Raw genomic sequence first — 15889 nt, forward strand, 5'->3', positions numbered from 1 at the left:
ATCTCGGGCAGTCGCACTAAAGACCCGCAAGAGTGCCAATTCAAATATGGTGCAGCTCTTCTTTCTGCCAAATTATCTATTCCATCACAGCTGGAGCCCAGTAAGTTAACTCCTTGGAGGGGTTGAAACAACAGTTTTCCCTGCACTCAAGAGCAAAGGCATTACTTAATGCAGCCGAGACACACTGAGGATGGAGATACAGGGACACAGTCCCTAAGCAGACTTCATGGGCAGGACAGGTTTATTGCAGCCCTGGACTAAGCAAGCACCTTCAGCAGAGCCCAGTAGCAAGAAAAGTCAAGCTGGAGAGCTTCAAAACAAGTCCTTTATAGCTCTGCAGTAACAGAAAAAGCTTGCTAGAAGAAAAAGAATCTTTATTAACAAAAATAATTTGCTTCTAGGAAGAAGAAGACGTCCATTCTGGAATAGCAAAAAACAGAGGCATGATGGGAGCAGGAGGAGTGTTCTAAGCTGTCCTCAGGGATTTGGTTTTTTCCATGTCCAATCTTCTCAAGGCAGCAGCCTATCCCAATGTATGGAAATAATACTTCAGCCTATCTTCCCCTAATCTAGTATTATGAAAACATGTCCATACAAAATGTTTTTTTTTTTATGCAGCCTCTTACAAGATTATCATACTAAAGGCCGCCTACCGCCTAGGCAGTGTTAAAACCTACTTGTTACAACAGCCCAGGATTCATTCCAGAGCCCACCTAAGGGTATGCACAGGAATTAGGGTACTGTCAGCACCATTCTGTTTCGATAAGGGTGTTGTAAAAGTGCAGCTAAACCCCAAACATTCCTATTTACAAAATGTCCTCTTTGCTACCATATTCTGCCATAGTAACCCCCATAAAACAGATTTTAGCTGCTGCTGGAGTGTGCGCACACTAGACATATGCCGGTTTTCGGTAATTCGATATATCGCGGTATTGCATAGCCACGGTATTGTTATTGTGGCATTTTTTAAAATACCGTGTTTCTCTGCTCCTGGGTCTGACTTGTGAATTGATACATTTTAGTGAGCTGGATGACTCATTCACTCACACAGCTAAGCCTTTCAGCATTAAGTCTCCTAACTATAAACAAAAATGATTACATTTGTATCTTTTCCTTCCCTCTGCCAGGGAGAAAGGAAGTTTAACCTCTTAAAGACTGGACCTTTTTCTGACACTTGTTGCTTGCTAGAAAAGTACTTAGAACCCCCAAACATTTTATATATTTTTTAAGCAGAGACCCTACAGAAAAAAATGGCGATTGTTGTAATATTTTATGTCACACTGTATTTGCGCAGCAGTCTTTCAAACGCAATTAATAGACTTTAATGAATAAAAAAAAAAAACGTAACAGTAAAGTTATCCCAATTTTTTTTTTTTGTTACACAGAGAATCGTGATCTTTATTCCAAGCTAAAAAAATCGTGATTCTCATTTTGGCCAGAATCGTGCAGCTCATATATATATATATATATATATATATATATATATATATATATATATACATATACATATATATATATATATACATATACATATACATATATACATATACACACACACACACACACACACACACACACATATATAGCAGCCCACATTACATTATTATATAGCCATCAAGCAGTGTCTGGCCTACCTGGTGATGACTGGTCCTGGCGCTCTGATCCGATGGCCTGGTCTTTAAAGGGGCAAATCCTTGCGATCCATAAGTGGTTAAACCTGCAGGAGGACCGGTGTTTTTATCTATTAATGACTTTACTATTGCTTTAGGCCTGGTTCACATGTATGCGGGTTGGCAGCCCACATTTGCACAGGCATAGCAGCCCATTGATGTGAATGGGCTTGAGCTGCTATGCCTGCGTTTTCAGCTGAAAAAAGGTGCATGCAGAATTTAAAAAAATGCAGTGGCCATGAAATCCATCCTTCTTTTGCACCATGCGACTTACCTGCCGTTGCTGCACACGCAAACTGTTTTTAAATGCCGTGCCCACGTATACAAAAAATGCAGAAAGCTTGCCAGAGCAGGAACTGCAGGTTAGTCGCATGGTGCAAAAGCAGGATGGATTTCAAGGCCACTGAATTTTAAAAAAATGCTGCATGCACCTTTTTTCTGCGGAAAATGAGGGCATAGCAGCCCGTTCAAATCAATGGGCTGCTATGCCTGTGCAAATGTGGGCCGCCAACCCGCATACATGTGAACCGCCAACCCGCATACATGTGAACCGCCAACCCGCATACATGTGAACCAGGCCTAAAGCAATAGTAAAGTAATTTATAAACAACACCTCCTTCAGGTTTAACCACTTCTTGACCACAAGGATTTGCCCTCTTAATGACCAGGCCATCGGATCAGAGCCGAGCGCCAGGACCAGTTATCACCAGTTAGGCCAGACACTGCTTGATGACCTATTTTAGGCCTGGTTCACAGAGTCTGTACTGACTGACTATATAATAATGTGCATAAGTGAACCAAAGCCCCTAAATTCAGCAATGAAATTGAAGTGAGGTGGAAATTTAATAATTTAAATTTAATAATAGAATACCGTGATAATACCGTATACCGTGGCAAAACCTTAATCAATTAATCGCAGCATGAAAATCTGATACCGTCACAAGCCTAGCACACACACACACACACACACACACACACACACACACACACACACACACACACACACACACACACACAAGAAGCTTATACAAAAAGCTACAAGCTATGCCCAAAACAGGAACATGTACAAAAGTGAAAGGTGAGTGGGAGACTGTTTTACTTACAGTACTCTACAAAACAAAGCTTTTTTTTTTTAAATTTAGGTCTACTGAAAATAGTTACAGTATATAGCTGTATACTGTATCTGAACTTACCAAATTATCTCTAGAGCTACACTGACTTTACAAGCACTAAGTATCAGCTTATACTTCTAAAGAAAAAAAAAAAAAATTAGATGAGAGCAAGCCCCTTAACTTATGATCAACAACTTTTAGAGGCCATTCAAATGGGTGATTTTTTTTTTTTAATTGTATCTAAAAGAAAAAAAAAAGTGGCAACACGGCCAAAGCAGACAGTTTACAGGTTTTATTTACTAAACGCAGGTTAGAGGAAATCCAAATTCAAACTGTCAAAAGTTGTTTTGTGTTTATCTGGTACAATCATTGCAGTGTGAATAAGCCTCAGCTACCTAAAACCGACACTAAATGTGAAAACTGCTCTGGTGAAGACATCTAGAGAATCTAACATTTTAAACAGTTGGTGTTCCAAATACATTGACATAAAATATCTAAAACTTAAATAACAGAAAACGCAACATTTTCATATTTTTTACAATGCAGAATAAAAAAAAACCCCACTACAAAACCAGTTTATTAGAACAAAAAGCCATAAAATAGGATGATTTATGTGACTATGTAGAGATTAAATGCAATGCATTGTTTAGCAAATCAAACAAACATTGTGTGGGGGAAAATACCAGTTGTGGGGAATCATTTTACTTATGCAGAAGCAATTTCTTAAAGTGGGATTGTCTGCCAAAAAGTAAAGATGGATAAGGCCTACATGGTTAACATTTGCCTACCTCACAAACTATTAAGTACTACATCTCACAGCATGGCCTGTGGAAGAAATTAAGTAACTTTTTATCCTTCGGTTGCCGGCGTCAGATACAAGGAATGTGCTCTTGTGGCAATATTTAGATTTTAAAAAGCGGTACATGCCTACTCTCTAAACTCTTGAAAATTTCAGATACGTGTTAAATGTAGGTTTACTTTATATGTAGATACTGTACATTTGTTTTCTCTGCTTATAAAAAAAAAAATTCCAGTGCTAGTGAAGAGAACTGCATTATATAAAAAAAAGCTATCCATATAACAAAAAGTTATATTTAAAAAAAAAAAAATGTGCAATTAAAATATGTCTTAGCAGAAATCTCTATTTAGGAAAAACTATGGGAATAGTATTTGATGATCCAGGTCCAATATATTTGCTCTAAAGTCACTGACCTGCAATATGTTTGTACATAAGTTACTACCATATGATATGCTTTTTCCAGGTCAGTGGCTCACCAAGTAGTGAAGGATGGGTAAAAGGAACAGTCCTGGGAGCATGCAAGCTCGAAAACAAGTGCAACATAATTCCAATCTATACAGGCCTTTTTGAACTTTTCATACATGCAACACAAACCAAACAAGTTCATTAAATATACATTTCCCCCTCCCTCCCTCCTTGTCCTTAAGAACTCAACCATGATAATTGAGGGTCCTGCAAGTTCACATTTCTTTTTTGCTTGGAAATGGTGTGCAGTCATGGGCGTTAAATCAAACAGGCGATCCCTGGGTTTCATGCCGTTTAGTTTACTCCCAACTCGTTGCCTTATACAGCATGCACATTTGAAGTGACCCCCTCACATACCCTATACACAACTTGTTATGCAAAGAGCCTTCTAAAGAAGACTTTCCTGGGAATGCTTTAAATGTGGTGCTTTTTAAGAAGTCCATGATCGGCTAGGAGGAACCAGAACAGGAGCCTGAACATCTAAGACAGATCCCAAGAACAGAAGACATTTGACATCACTATGTAGAGCTGATCATTGTGCATACAACTTTAGAGCAGAAATGTGAACTGGAAGGACATTGTTGACTGAAAAGCTCTTAAAAAAGCATAGGAAAGGAAAGTTTACTAGCTGATCTTCTCAAAGTTTGACTAAATAGAATAAAAGGAAAGGGTATTTTAAAACTGCCACTATTCGAAGATTTGCTTTATCAATTTGATATAGAATATAACATCTTTCCATTTTGTTCCTTAAGGAGGTTCCCAGGATAAACCAAAACTGGCTTTCGACTAAATGCCTCCCAAGACCTTCAATTTTCTAAAATTCTGCAGGGGCAAAGAATTGACAGTACATGATCTGATTTTATGCTAGGGATGCCACTGATTCAGCAACTTCCACAGGAAAAAAAAAAAAAAAAAAAAAGTGTCCACTGTGCACGTTTCAGTGAATCAAGAGCAAAAAAAAGTATTGGCTAGGTATACAAGTGCTCACAGACTACCATTAAGCCTCTATAGCTGGATCGCAACACCATACTTTCACCCACAGTGATCCAGGTGGATGCAAAACGAATCAGTTCCGCCCTAGGAAACCCATGTAAAAAGATGTTCTACTTAATCCCCTGCAATAAGACGTAACTAGGAAAAAACCCATCAGCCCTTAGTGGATTTATTGGAGCATACAGAGATGGCATGTAAAGAACTACAAGTAGCTGCATGACACATTCCAGCAGCTCATGTACATAGTCTTATTCAGTCCCAATTTAGGTGAATGCAAGAGAAAAGATTCTTATGCTCATTACTATTGAAAAACCAGTATACCTTGATGCATGCATGAAATTGGATTAAACAAATAAATAAGAAGTGCGCGCTTCAAGATTAATGGTTTAGAGGAAAGACGGAAAAAAAAAAAAAAAGACTGTAATCCTATCTCAAATGTCTGCTGAGGGCCCATCTAAAATTGTTACTTGGAAATAATTAAAACTATGCTTTGATTTTTGTGCCATCTCCCTTGTTTCTTCTTTTTACATCCCAGTTATAAACTCTAGCCATATCTGGATATTTTGTTAAGGAACCAGCTTATGAAAAGATTTGGCAATTGAAACAATATACAGTTAACTTTAGACTTGAATTGAACTAAATCGAGTCAGAGAGGTACACTTGTATTTAGAGCTCTTTCACCCAGGCAGCACTTTCTACTGCCCTTTGAGAAGCAAATCCATGTGGACCACAGGACAGTAGAGCAGCAGCTTCCCAGGAGATGATCCTGAGTTTTCCTGCATGTGTTTTTCTTTTATCCGTTTAGATTTAGTATTGAAATAGTATGTGGCAACTGCTGTGGCACAATCCTTTTGACCTCAGGCAAGTATTTAGGGAGAAACATCCCAATATTCAAAGTCTCTCAAATATAAAAAGGGATTTTTGACTTACCATAAAATCCATTTCTCTGATGCTCATTGAAGGACACAGCTCCTCCTCTTCTGGACTAAGTGGGTTATACTGCCCCCTACTGGAGTAGGACACTAGGCAGAAAAGAACTTGACTATGCCTATGGGGCAGTCCCAGAGGGTATACTCCCACTCTCTGCTATAGGTACTCAGTTTTGTTACAAGCAGTGTCAGAAGAGAAAAACCCAACTCCATAGAGGTGCGGGTGCTGTGAACATCAGAGAAATGGATTTTATAGCAAGTCAAAAATCCCATTTTCCCTTTCATTCATTGACGGACATCTTATCTTCTGGCCCATCTCCGAGGACAAATAGGGAGTCTGACTTTCTAAAAGACCCTGTAGCTGCCAGGTAAAACCATTGCCTGAACCACAACAAGGGAATGCAAGGCAATTTCCTTTAGTTGGTTAGGCCTGGTACACAGGTAGGGCAACATGAGGTCTTCATTCAAATGAAAAATCAGAGAAGACTTTTAGATGGAACGACGGACTTGGATGAAGAACCACCTTATTCCTGTGAACCACCAGGTAAGGCGGACAAGACAGCGCTGCCAGCTCTGACACCCTGCGCGCAGAAGTAATAGCCACCAAAAAAAGGCCACCTTCTGGGGCAATGTAAGCAGGGGAACCTCCTAAATGTTCAAGGGGAGGCTTCTGGAGGAGAACTGACAACACCAAATTGAGGTTCCACAGCGGCAATGGAGACTGCACTCAACATAGTGTCTCACTCCCTGGAGAAAAAGGTACACACCAAGCAGCGTGTGGCCAATGGACATTGAAAGAAAACCACCAAAGCCGAAACCTGGCCCTTGATGGTACTCAAACCTGGCCCTTGATTGTACTCAAGGCCAGGTGCTGCTCAACTCCTCATTGGAGGAAAGCCAAGATCAGAGTCACCAAAAAGGAGCTAGGGTGAACCCTGATGGATTCACACCACGCAATGTACGTCTTCCAAGTACGATGGTAAATCTACCCATGAGTAGATTTTCTACCTTTTACCAGCGTAGGAATCACCGAGTCAGACAACCCTCTATCCTTCAGCACCTGGATTTCAACAGCAAAGCCGTCAAAGCCAGCGACTGAAAAGCAGGATGGAAGATTGACTCTTGCGACAACAGATCTTCCCTGAGAGAAGTCTCCAAGGAGCTTCGGCATACCAAGACTGGCGAGGCCAGTCTGGAGCCACTAGGATGACCGGAAACCCTTCTGCCTCAATCCTGCGCAGGAGTCTCGGCAGAAGCTTGAGAGGAGGAAAAGCGTAAATCAGACTATACCAACTCAACAGAGCCACTAATGCGTCTGTGCTAGAGGATCTCGAGACCGTGCCACAAACCTCAGCACTTTTCTTTTGATGTAAGAGGCCAACAGATCCACCTCAGGAGAATCCCACCGGAGACAACTGATGAAACAACTTCGGATGACATGACCATCCCCCCCTGGTCCAACGCCTGTCGACTGAGGTAATCCACCTGCCAATTTTCCACCCCTGGACTGTGCACAGCAGAGCAGGCTGGAACGAATCGTTCTGCCCATCTTAGAATGCTGGCTATTTCCCAAGCCGCCAGGACACTACTTGTGCCCCCCTGGTGATTGACATAGGCCACAGCCATGGCATTGTGTGACTGAATCCATACCGGATACCCCTGGAGACGACATGTCCAATGATCCAAACAGTCTGATCGCTCCGAGTTCCAGTACATTGATCGGTAGCCTGGTTCCAGAGTCCAGACCTCCTGAACACACTCCATGCCGAGGACACCTCCCCACCCGGACAGGCTGGCGTCCGTGGTTACAACCGTTCAGTACAGGGGGAACAAACATTTTGCCCTGACAAAGTCCTGGAGAAAGAAGCTACCAAATCAGGAACCCCCTCGTACTCCGGCTCAAGAGGATCAGATTGTCCAGAGACTGAGGATCCTTGCTCCATTTCAGCAGAATCTCTTTCAGAGATCTCGTGTGGAACTGTGCAAACGGAACCACCCTGAAGGTAGACACTATCTGGCCTAGTACCCACATGCAAGACCAAAGAGATGATTGTCTGCTGGACAGCAGAAGCTGAATTGCCTCCTGCAATTTCTGAAATTTTTCCAGAGGAAGAAACACTCTGGCTGAGGCCAAGTCGAGAGTCAGATCCAAATAGTCCAGGCTTGTGGACAGAACGAGAGCAGACTTCTGAAGATTCAGAATCCAACCAAACTGCCTCAGAGTTCGCAGAGTAATCTCCAAGTTGTCCAACAAAGCAGTCAAAGACTCTGCTCACAAAAGCAGATCTTTCAGATACCCCAGTAGCGCTATCCCCCGCTGACGCAGCAATGCTAGCCTAGGGCCAATACTTTTGTGAAGACCCGAGGAGCAGAGGCGAGACCAAAGGTTAACACCACAAACTGATAATGCTCCTCGCCCATGGCAAAGCAGAGAAAGAGCTTGTGGCCGACACATCGGGATGTGTAGGTAGGCGTCCCTAATGTCAATGGAGGCGAGGAAATCCCCCTGATGTAGGGACACCACCACCACCGTGCAAATGGATTCCATTGGGAATTTCTGTACCAGCACAAAGCAGTTTAGCGCCTCAAAATCAAGAATTGGACGCACCTTGCCTTCCTTGTTTGAGTAAAAACCTTGAAAATGTTCCAGGAGGAAATGCTGCGACTCAAGCCGAAGCCAGTTCGTATGTACCCTCGTGAGACATTAAACTCGCAGGCCAGCCCCTGTCCAGGCGGGGCTGCACATGCTCACTGGCCAGACCCTCTGGATCTAGATGATCCAGGCTGTCGCCCAGTCCCGCACTTGATTGTAGATCTCACAGGAACAAAATAAAAATTAAAATTAAAAAAAAAAAAAAAAGCAGAAGAGGAAAAAAAAAAAAAATTCCATTAAAAAGAAAAAATTGCTAGTATTACAGATCCCAGCAAGAAACTAGCCCTTTACTCCTGACTAGGCAGAAAAAAAAAAACTGAGTACCTATAGCAGAGAGAGAGTATACTCCCAGGGACTGCCCTATAGGCGTAGCAAAGTTCTTTTCTGCCTAGTGTCCTACTGCTGTAGGGGGGCAGTATAACCCACATAGTCAAGAAGATGAGGAGCTGTGTCCGTTAATGAACGAAAGAGAAACTATTTTCTCATGGGATCCTCACTAGATGGATAGACCCTTCCTGATACCGGGTCCAATAAAGCTTCCAATATCAAAACGTGCACCTGAATACGGTGAGATTACAAAGAAAAAAAAAAAGGAGGAAGCAAATTAAATCAAAACAAGACAAACTGCAACATTTGATATTGCAAGCTTTATTGGACTCGGTTTCAGGAAGGGTCTATCCATCCGGTGAGGATCCCATGAGAAAATCTATTTTATGTTATATTAGATTGAAAGTCTTTGATTGAATATTGGGACATTTCTCTGAGCGACGTTCTTTTAGATGATATGTTTAACCTGCCCATGGAGCTAGCTGCTGGGGATTGTAACAGTGCCTTGAAAAAGTATTCATGCCCCTTGAAAAGTTTCCACATTATGTCATATTACAACCAAAAACAAAATGTATTTTATTGGGATTTTATGTGATAGACCAACACAAATTGGCACACAATTGTGAAGTTGAAGGAAAATAATAAATGGCTTTCAAGATTTTTAATATTACAAATAAATATCTGAAAAGTTGTTTGTGCATTTTTATTCAGCCACCCCTGAATCAATACTTTGTCTACCAGCTTTGCATATCTAGAGAGTGAAATGTTTGCCCATTTTTCTTTGCAGAATAGCTCAAGCTCTGTCAGATTGGATGGAGAGTGTCTTAACAGCAATTTTCAAGTCTTGCCACAGATTCTCTATTGGTTTTAGGTCTGGCCTTTGACTGGGCTATTCGAACACATGAATATGCTTTGATCGAAAGAATTCCATTGTAGCTCTGGCTGTATGTTTAGGGTGGTTGTCCTGCAGGAAGGTAAACCTCTGCCCCAGTCTCAAGTCTTTTGCAGACTCTACAGGTTTTCTTCTAAGATTTCCCTGTATTTGGCTCCATCCATCTCCCCATCAACTTTGGCCAGCTTCCCTGTCCCCGTGAAGAAAAGCATCCCCACAACATGATGTCGCCACCAACATGTTTCATGGTGGGGAAAGAAAGAGGTAATCCCCAATGCTGCACATTCATGCAGTTCTAAAATGGTGATGAGAGTCACAACCTCAGCTTGGACTCAAACCAGGCCCCCATGATTAGGCTCTGGGGTAGGAGGGAAACACATAGGGAGCATGGCCTGGTTGGAGTCCAGGCTGAGGTTGACACACTCATCACTATTGTAGGACTACATAAATGTGCGGCATTGGGTATTAACTCTTTCTTCTAGCTTGAGCTATAGCAGTGTTTCCCAACTCCGGTCCTCAGGGCACACTAACAGGCCAGATTTTAGGTATTACCTTGGGGAGATGCAGACTCGTATACTGCAATCACTGAGCAGCAAATGACATCACCTGTGATGTATTTCAGTTTTCTTGCAAACCTGGCCTGTTAGTGTGCCCTGAGGACCGGAGTTGAAAAACACTGAGCTATAGTTTAGAGTCAGGACAGGCTCTGTCCCTTGCCAGCACTCCCTGCAGCAGAGGCAGAGCAATTCACACACATACCCCACATCGGAACGAGCCTGAGCGGCACACTAAGCTATACCATGTTTCGTGGTGCGGATGGAGCCTGGTGATGTGCAGTTAGTTTTCCGCCAGATATAGCATTTTGCTTTTAGGCCAAAAAGTTACATTTTGGTCTCATCTGACCAGAGCACCTTCTTTGAAATGTTTGCGGTGTCCCCCACATGGCTTCTCACAAACTGCAGACAGGACTTCTTACGGATTTCGTCTTGCCACTCTTCCATAAAAACGCCAGATTTGTGAAGTGCATGGCTAATAGTTGTCCTGGGGACAGATTCTCCCACCTGAGCTGTGGATCTCTGCAGCACCTGTAACGTTGCCATGGGCCTCTTGGCTGCTTCTCCAATGAATGCTCTCCTTGCCCGGCCTGTCAGTTTAGGTGGACAGCCATGTCTTGGTAGGTTTGCAGTTGTACCATAACCTTTTCATTTTCAGATGATGGATTCAACAGTGTGCCGTAAATGTTCAAAGCTTGGGATAATTTTTTTTTTTTTTTTATAACTTAATCCTGCTTTAAACTTCTCCACAACTTTATCCCTGACCTGTCTGGTGTGTTTCTTGGCCTTCATGATGCGGCTTGTTCACTAAGATTTTCTAACAAACCTAAAAGGCTTCACAGAACAGCTGTATTGAAACGCAAATTAAATTGCACACAGGTGGATTCTAGTTACTAATTAGGTGGCTTCTGAAGGCAACTGGTTCCACTAGATTTTAGTTAGGGGTATCAGAGTAAAGGGGGCTGAATATAAATGCACACCAGACTAATATTTGTAAAAAAAAAAAAAAAAAAAAATTGGAAACCATTTATAATTTTTCTTCCACTTTTATGTGCTACTTTGTGTTGGTCTATCACATAAAATCTCAGTAAATCCATTTACATTTTTGGCTGTAACATGACAAAATGTGGAAAATTTCAAGGGGTATGAATACTTTTTCAAGGCACTATTTATGAAATTGGCTCCGCCTGTGTGGTGATATTTTAAGTATTTAGGGAAGGCACCCCGACATAAAAAGGTTTTTTTTTTTTTTACCTTACAGAATAAGTTCACCTTTAAGAACAGGTTACATGTTCCACCTGATTTTAGGGTGGAAAATGTAACATGTTCCCAGTGCTGCAGCCACCGCCCGCTGCCCTGTGTCTGAATGAACTACAAGCCGCGACATCCTTAGCTGCTGTCGGCTTGTAGTTCATAGAGTATTCCGGTCAGGGAATATCAGCTTACCTGTATGGGATGTATCAATAAGCCAATACTTTGACAGTGTGCGAGACCTGCATGGCATCAGCGATCTGCCGATCCCTGGTGCAATGCTTTCCAGGCTGTGGCAACAAAAAAAAATTAACGCACATCTTTTTTATCTGCAAAAGTAAATGTATTATTATATTGTTACTTATTGTGGTATATAGACAGCCAATATTTGCCATTGTTTACCAAAACAATAGCTGCTATTCAATCAAGTAAACCCTGAGAAGACCAATAATTATTTAACCTATCACCACAAAAGGATACTGACTTCTGTTGTGGTAAACTGGTCCCGCAAAAAGTCAAGGTCCTCTTCTGCGGACTCAAGGTTTCTGGTGGCTGTAGACAAATTCTTCTCTAGCAAAGCCTGAGCTTCATCAATATCATATTCAAGCATCACATTGGCCTTATAAGAAAAAAACAACACAATTGTTAAACAAAAAGTACATTGTAAGAATAAGTTTCTAAACTACAAACCTAAAGTGGTTGTAAACCCTATACATACACTTAGTGAAACGACTAGCCGCAGGTGATACAGAGATTTAAAACAAATCATACTTAAATAATGTTTTTTTGCAGTCTGCTTTCCTCTAAATATATATGTTTAAAGTCCCAAATTTACATAGCTTGTGTGAACTTTCAACAAGTGGTGGATGGGGGGCTGAAGTTCGCGCTCACGGAGCTCAGCAGAGTGATTGGATGGAAGGGACACACCCCCCTTTTTACACAGCACACAGGAACAAAGCCAAAGCTGGCAATCACAGGCTGTGTGTGCTTTCCTTCTCACTTTTTTCTCTCTAAGGGTCAGGAAAAGTGACTTATGCAGATAGAGAAACCAGGCAGTAGACAGTAATGACACTTAGTGCTCTGGATTAAGACAAGTACACACCATAGCGGTATAGCGATATACTTTGTTCATATTTCGAGTGAGGTTTACAACCACTTTATAAAAAAAAAAAAAAACGCAGTTGAAAAATTTTGCTGCTTCTGACAGATTAATGCATATTCTAACCCCCTTGTAACTTAAAATTTAAAAAAAAAAGACACCTTTGCTCATCAAGAACAATTAGTTGCAAGCACACTTCGTATGGTGTATAAAATGCGTGGTGCTAAAAAATAAACCTAGCTTATAAAAACGTGTCAAATGCCTCCAAACAAATGTTCTATTAAGCTGCAAACAGACTCAAAAATGGCAACAGACAACAAGGTTAATTTGCTAAAACTGAAGAGTGCAAAATCTGGTACAGCTGTCCATGGTAACCAATCAGCTTCTAACGTCAACTTGTTTAACCACTTAAGCCCCGGAAGCTTTTACCCCCTTCCTGACCAGGGCCTGTTTTGCGATTCGGCACTGCGTGACTTAACGGACAATTGCGCGGTCTTGCGACACTGTACCCAAATGAAGGGTATTTGATCACCTGTGCGATTTTTTTGATCATGCGCTATAAACAAAAAAAAAAGCGACAATTTTGCAAAAACAATATTTTTCACATTTTTATTTTTATATGAAATCCCCCCCCCCCCCCAAAATGTAAAAATCGAAATTGTTTAACATTTTAGGCCAATTTGTTTTCTGCTACATATGTTTGGAAAAAAAAAAAAAAATCGCAAAAAGCGTATTTTGATTGGTTTGCGCAAAAGTTATTGCGTTTACTAACTAAGGGAAAGATTTGTCAATTTTTATTGTTTTTTTTTTTTTTAATGAGTAAAGGCAGTGATCTGCGATTTTTTTTGCGGGACTGCGACAAGCGGTGGGCAGATCGGACCCTTGACTGACATCATTTTTGACACTTTTGGGGTTACCAGTGACATTACTACAGTAATCAGTGCTATACATATGCACTGTTACTGTAAAAATGACACTGGCAAGGAAGGGGTTAACTTTGAGAGGGAGGGGTTGTGCGTGTCCCTAGGGGCGTGATTCTTACTGTGATTGGATGTGGCTGCGTGTGTAACAGCACAGATCTACGGTCCTACATAGCAGGACCGTATGATCTGTGCTGTTACACAGGGGAGAATGACAGGCGGCTTTGTTTACATTAGCCGCCTGCCTTTCTCCCTCTGTAACCGACGATCACGAGTGACCGGGGGACATCGGGTATAGCAGGTATAACATTGTGTATATACACAAGGTTTATCTTGTTTTATTGTTTGGTGGTGCAAAAGGATTTAAAAAATTGCAATTGATTGTTCATGGATAAGTGCACATGGATCAGAAGGGAATATGAATTTACAGGTTTTTATTTATTTGTTTTTTTTCCGTTTGTTTATCCCGCTGTCAGCTGACATCACAGAGCCAGTCAAAGCTCTGAAAAGCTCTGTACCATATGGCTGAGATCCACCCAGAACCAGCACCTGGCTCAGCCTCTCAGCGATCCACCGAGAGCCTAAACAAGACCTCCTGCCCATTCCACAGCTCAGTGCTCTAGTGATCAAAAAAAAAAAAAGGAAGAGATTTCCAGTCACAACTTACCAACCAGCCAGCGACCAACCAAATTGACCTGTCTAACAGTATGCGTTAAAAACAGGGGTCAATTCGGTTGGTCGTTGGCTGGTTGGCAAGTTGTGACTGGAAATCTCCTCCGTTTTTTTTCATCTGCGTCCGCCCTTCCAGTGCTCCTTACCACTAAGACCAGTTATAGGTGGAGGCGGTGATCACTTTTTGCATCAGTGCTCTAGTGAGCATGGTTGGGGCAGAGCAGAGAGCCACTGACTGACAGTCCAGACTCTCTGCTTAGAGTGGAGGGGGATAATCGAGTGATCAGCGTTGTTTGATCGCTCAATTCTCACTACAGAGCCAGAAGGTGGGACAGGTGCAGCATCAGGTTAATGCTGCTTCACCTAGGTGAGTAGAATGTTTATTTTGTTTAGAAAGCCTTACTTCTCTTTTTTGACTTTTTTTAGTTAATTTGTTTGTAGGGACATAAAATTCTACACAATTAGAAGTTAACTTTAACGTAGCACATTTTACACACAATATTCAAAACCTGTTAATGTTTTGGCATTTCTCCCCAGACAAAAATGACAATGATGGAAAACTCCTATGAAGATACATTTTTTTAGCCTCTTGCACCCTTCACTACTTCGTAAACATTACCGTCAGAAGAGAAAAATTAAACAAGTCGGTCAGATTTTAAAAATTTTAAAGCAGTAAATGTCTTCCCCCATATTTAGAAACACCCTGAAATGTTTTTTTCCCTAAAACGTCTTTCAGGACAGCACCTTAGAGAGATGGCTTCTCCCTCTCCTCATTAGGAAACACCCCATCCACCAGATTTTAAAAAGGAGGCTTCTCCCACCATTCATCAGTTTTTGTGTTTCCTCCGACCGAGGAACACCTCTGTGGGGAGCTGGGCTCTTAAGGTACTATCCTGAGAGACCGGGCTTCCTACGTCCACCTACCCTTTTTTGGAGACGATTGCTTCTCCCATTCACGCGACCGACTGCAGTGCATGGGCTCCTTCTTCCTCTTCAGTGCTCTAGGCTGAGTCAGGACCCCGTAGAGCACAGCCCTGGGAAGGCATCTTGAAGGAGCGGAACGATTTTTCTTAGGCTTCCGCCGCCTTTTTTTCAAATTTGCAGCCATTTCTCCGGATCGAGTGACGCTCGTCCGGACCGGAAGTGAGGTTCCAGAAAGGGCAGCGTTCTGCAGGGGGCGTATGGCGTCATTTCCGCCGGACGCAGAGGAAGAAGGGAGGAGCAAGCTGGTGCCTTATTCCGGATCCGGTCCAGTGCAGGTGCGCTTTGGTCTCCGGAACCGGTACCGAAGCCACGGGTGATACCACTGCCAAGCGATGGAAGCTTCTTCAGCGAGTGGGACAGGCACAGGCACCAGTAAGGCCCAGGTAAGGGGTATCTTTATATGGCCTATCTTACTGTGGGGTCTCTCTCCATCCCTTTTATCTTTCCCCCCGGTGGCTGGGGGCCTGTCAGGGCACATGGGACTTCCCTTAAAATGTCTTTCAGGCTGACTCTTAAGAAGCATGTGTATGTTTTCCCATTCATGTCTTCCAGGCTAAAAGCTCTGAAAT

At 42.1% G+C, this 15889-nt stretch overlaps 1 protein-coding gene across 1 annotated transcript in view; it reads right to left on the reverse strand.

The window, feature by feature from the left end:
• Positions 1 to 5349: 5349 nt before the first annotated feature.
• The window catches only part of VBP1 (VHL binding protein 1), a 37471-nt gene continuing 26931 nt past the window's right edge, over positions 5350 to 15889 (reverse strand). The window contains exons 5-6 of the mRNA XM_082263779.1: positions 12126 to 12264; positions 5350 to 5593 (exon numbers count right to left, since the gene is read on the reverse strand). Of these exons, the coding sequence (XP_082119905.1) occupies positions 5523 to 5593; positions 12126 to 12264 (210 nt within the window). The 3' untranslated portion in view covers positions 5350 to 5522. The remainder of the gene's footprint in view (positions 5594 to 12125; positions 12265 to 15889) is intronic.

This window comes from Pelophylax lessonae (genome assembly GCF_965119305.1).
Source record: "Pelophylax lessonae genome assembly, chromosome: 7".
NCBI classification, from domain to species: Eukaryota; Metazoa; Chordata; class Amphibia; order Anura; family Ranidae; genus Pelophylax; species Pelophylax lessonae.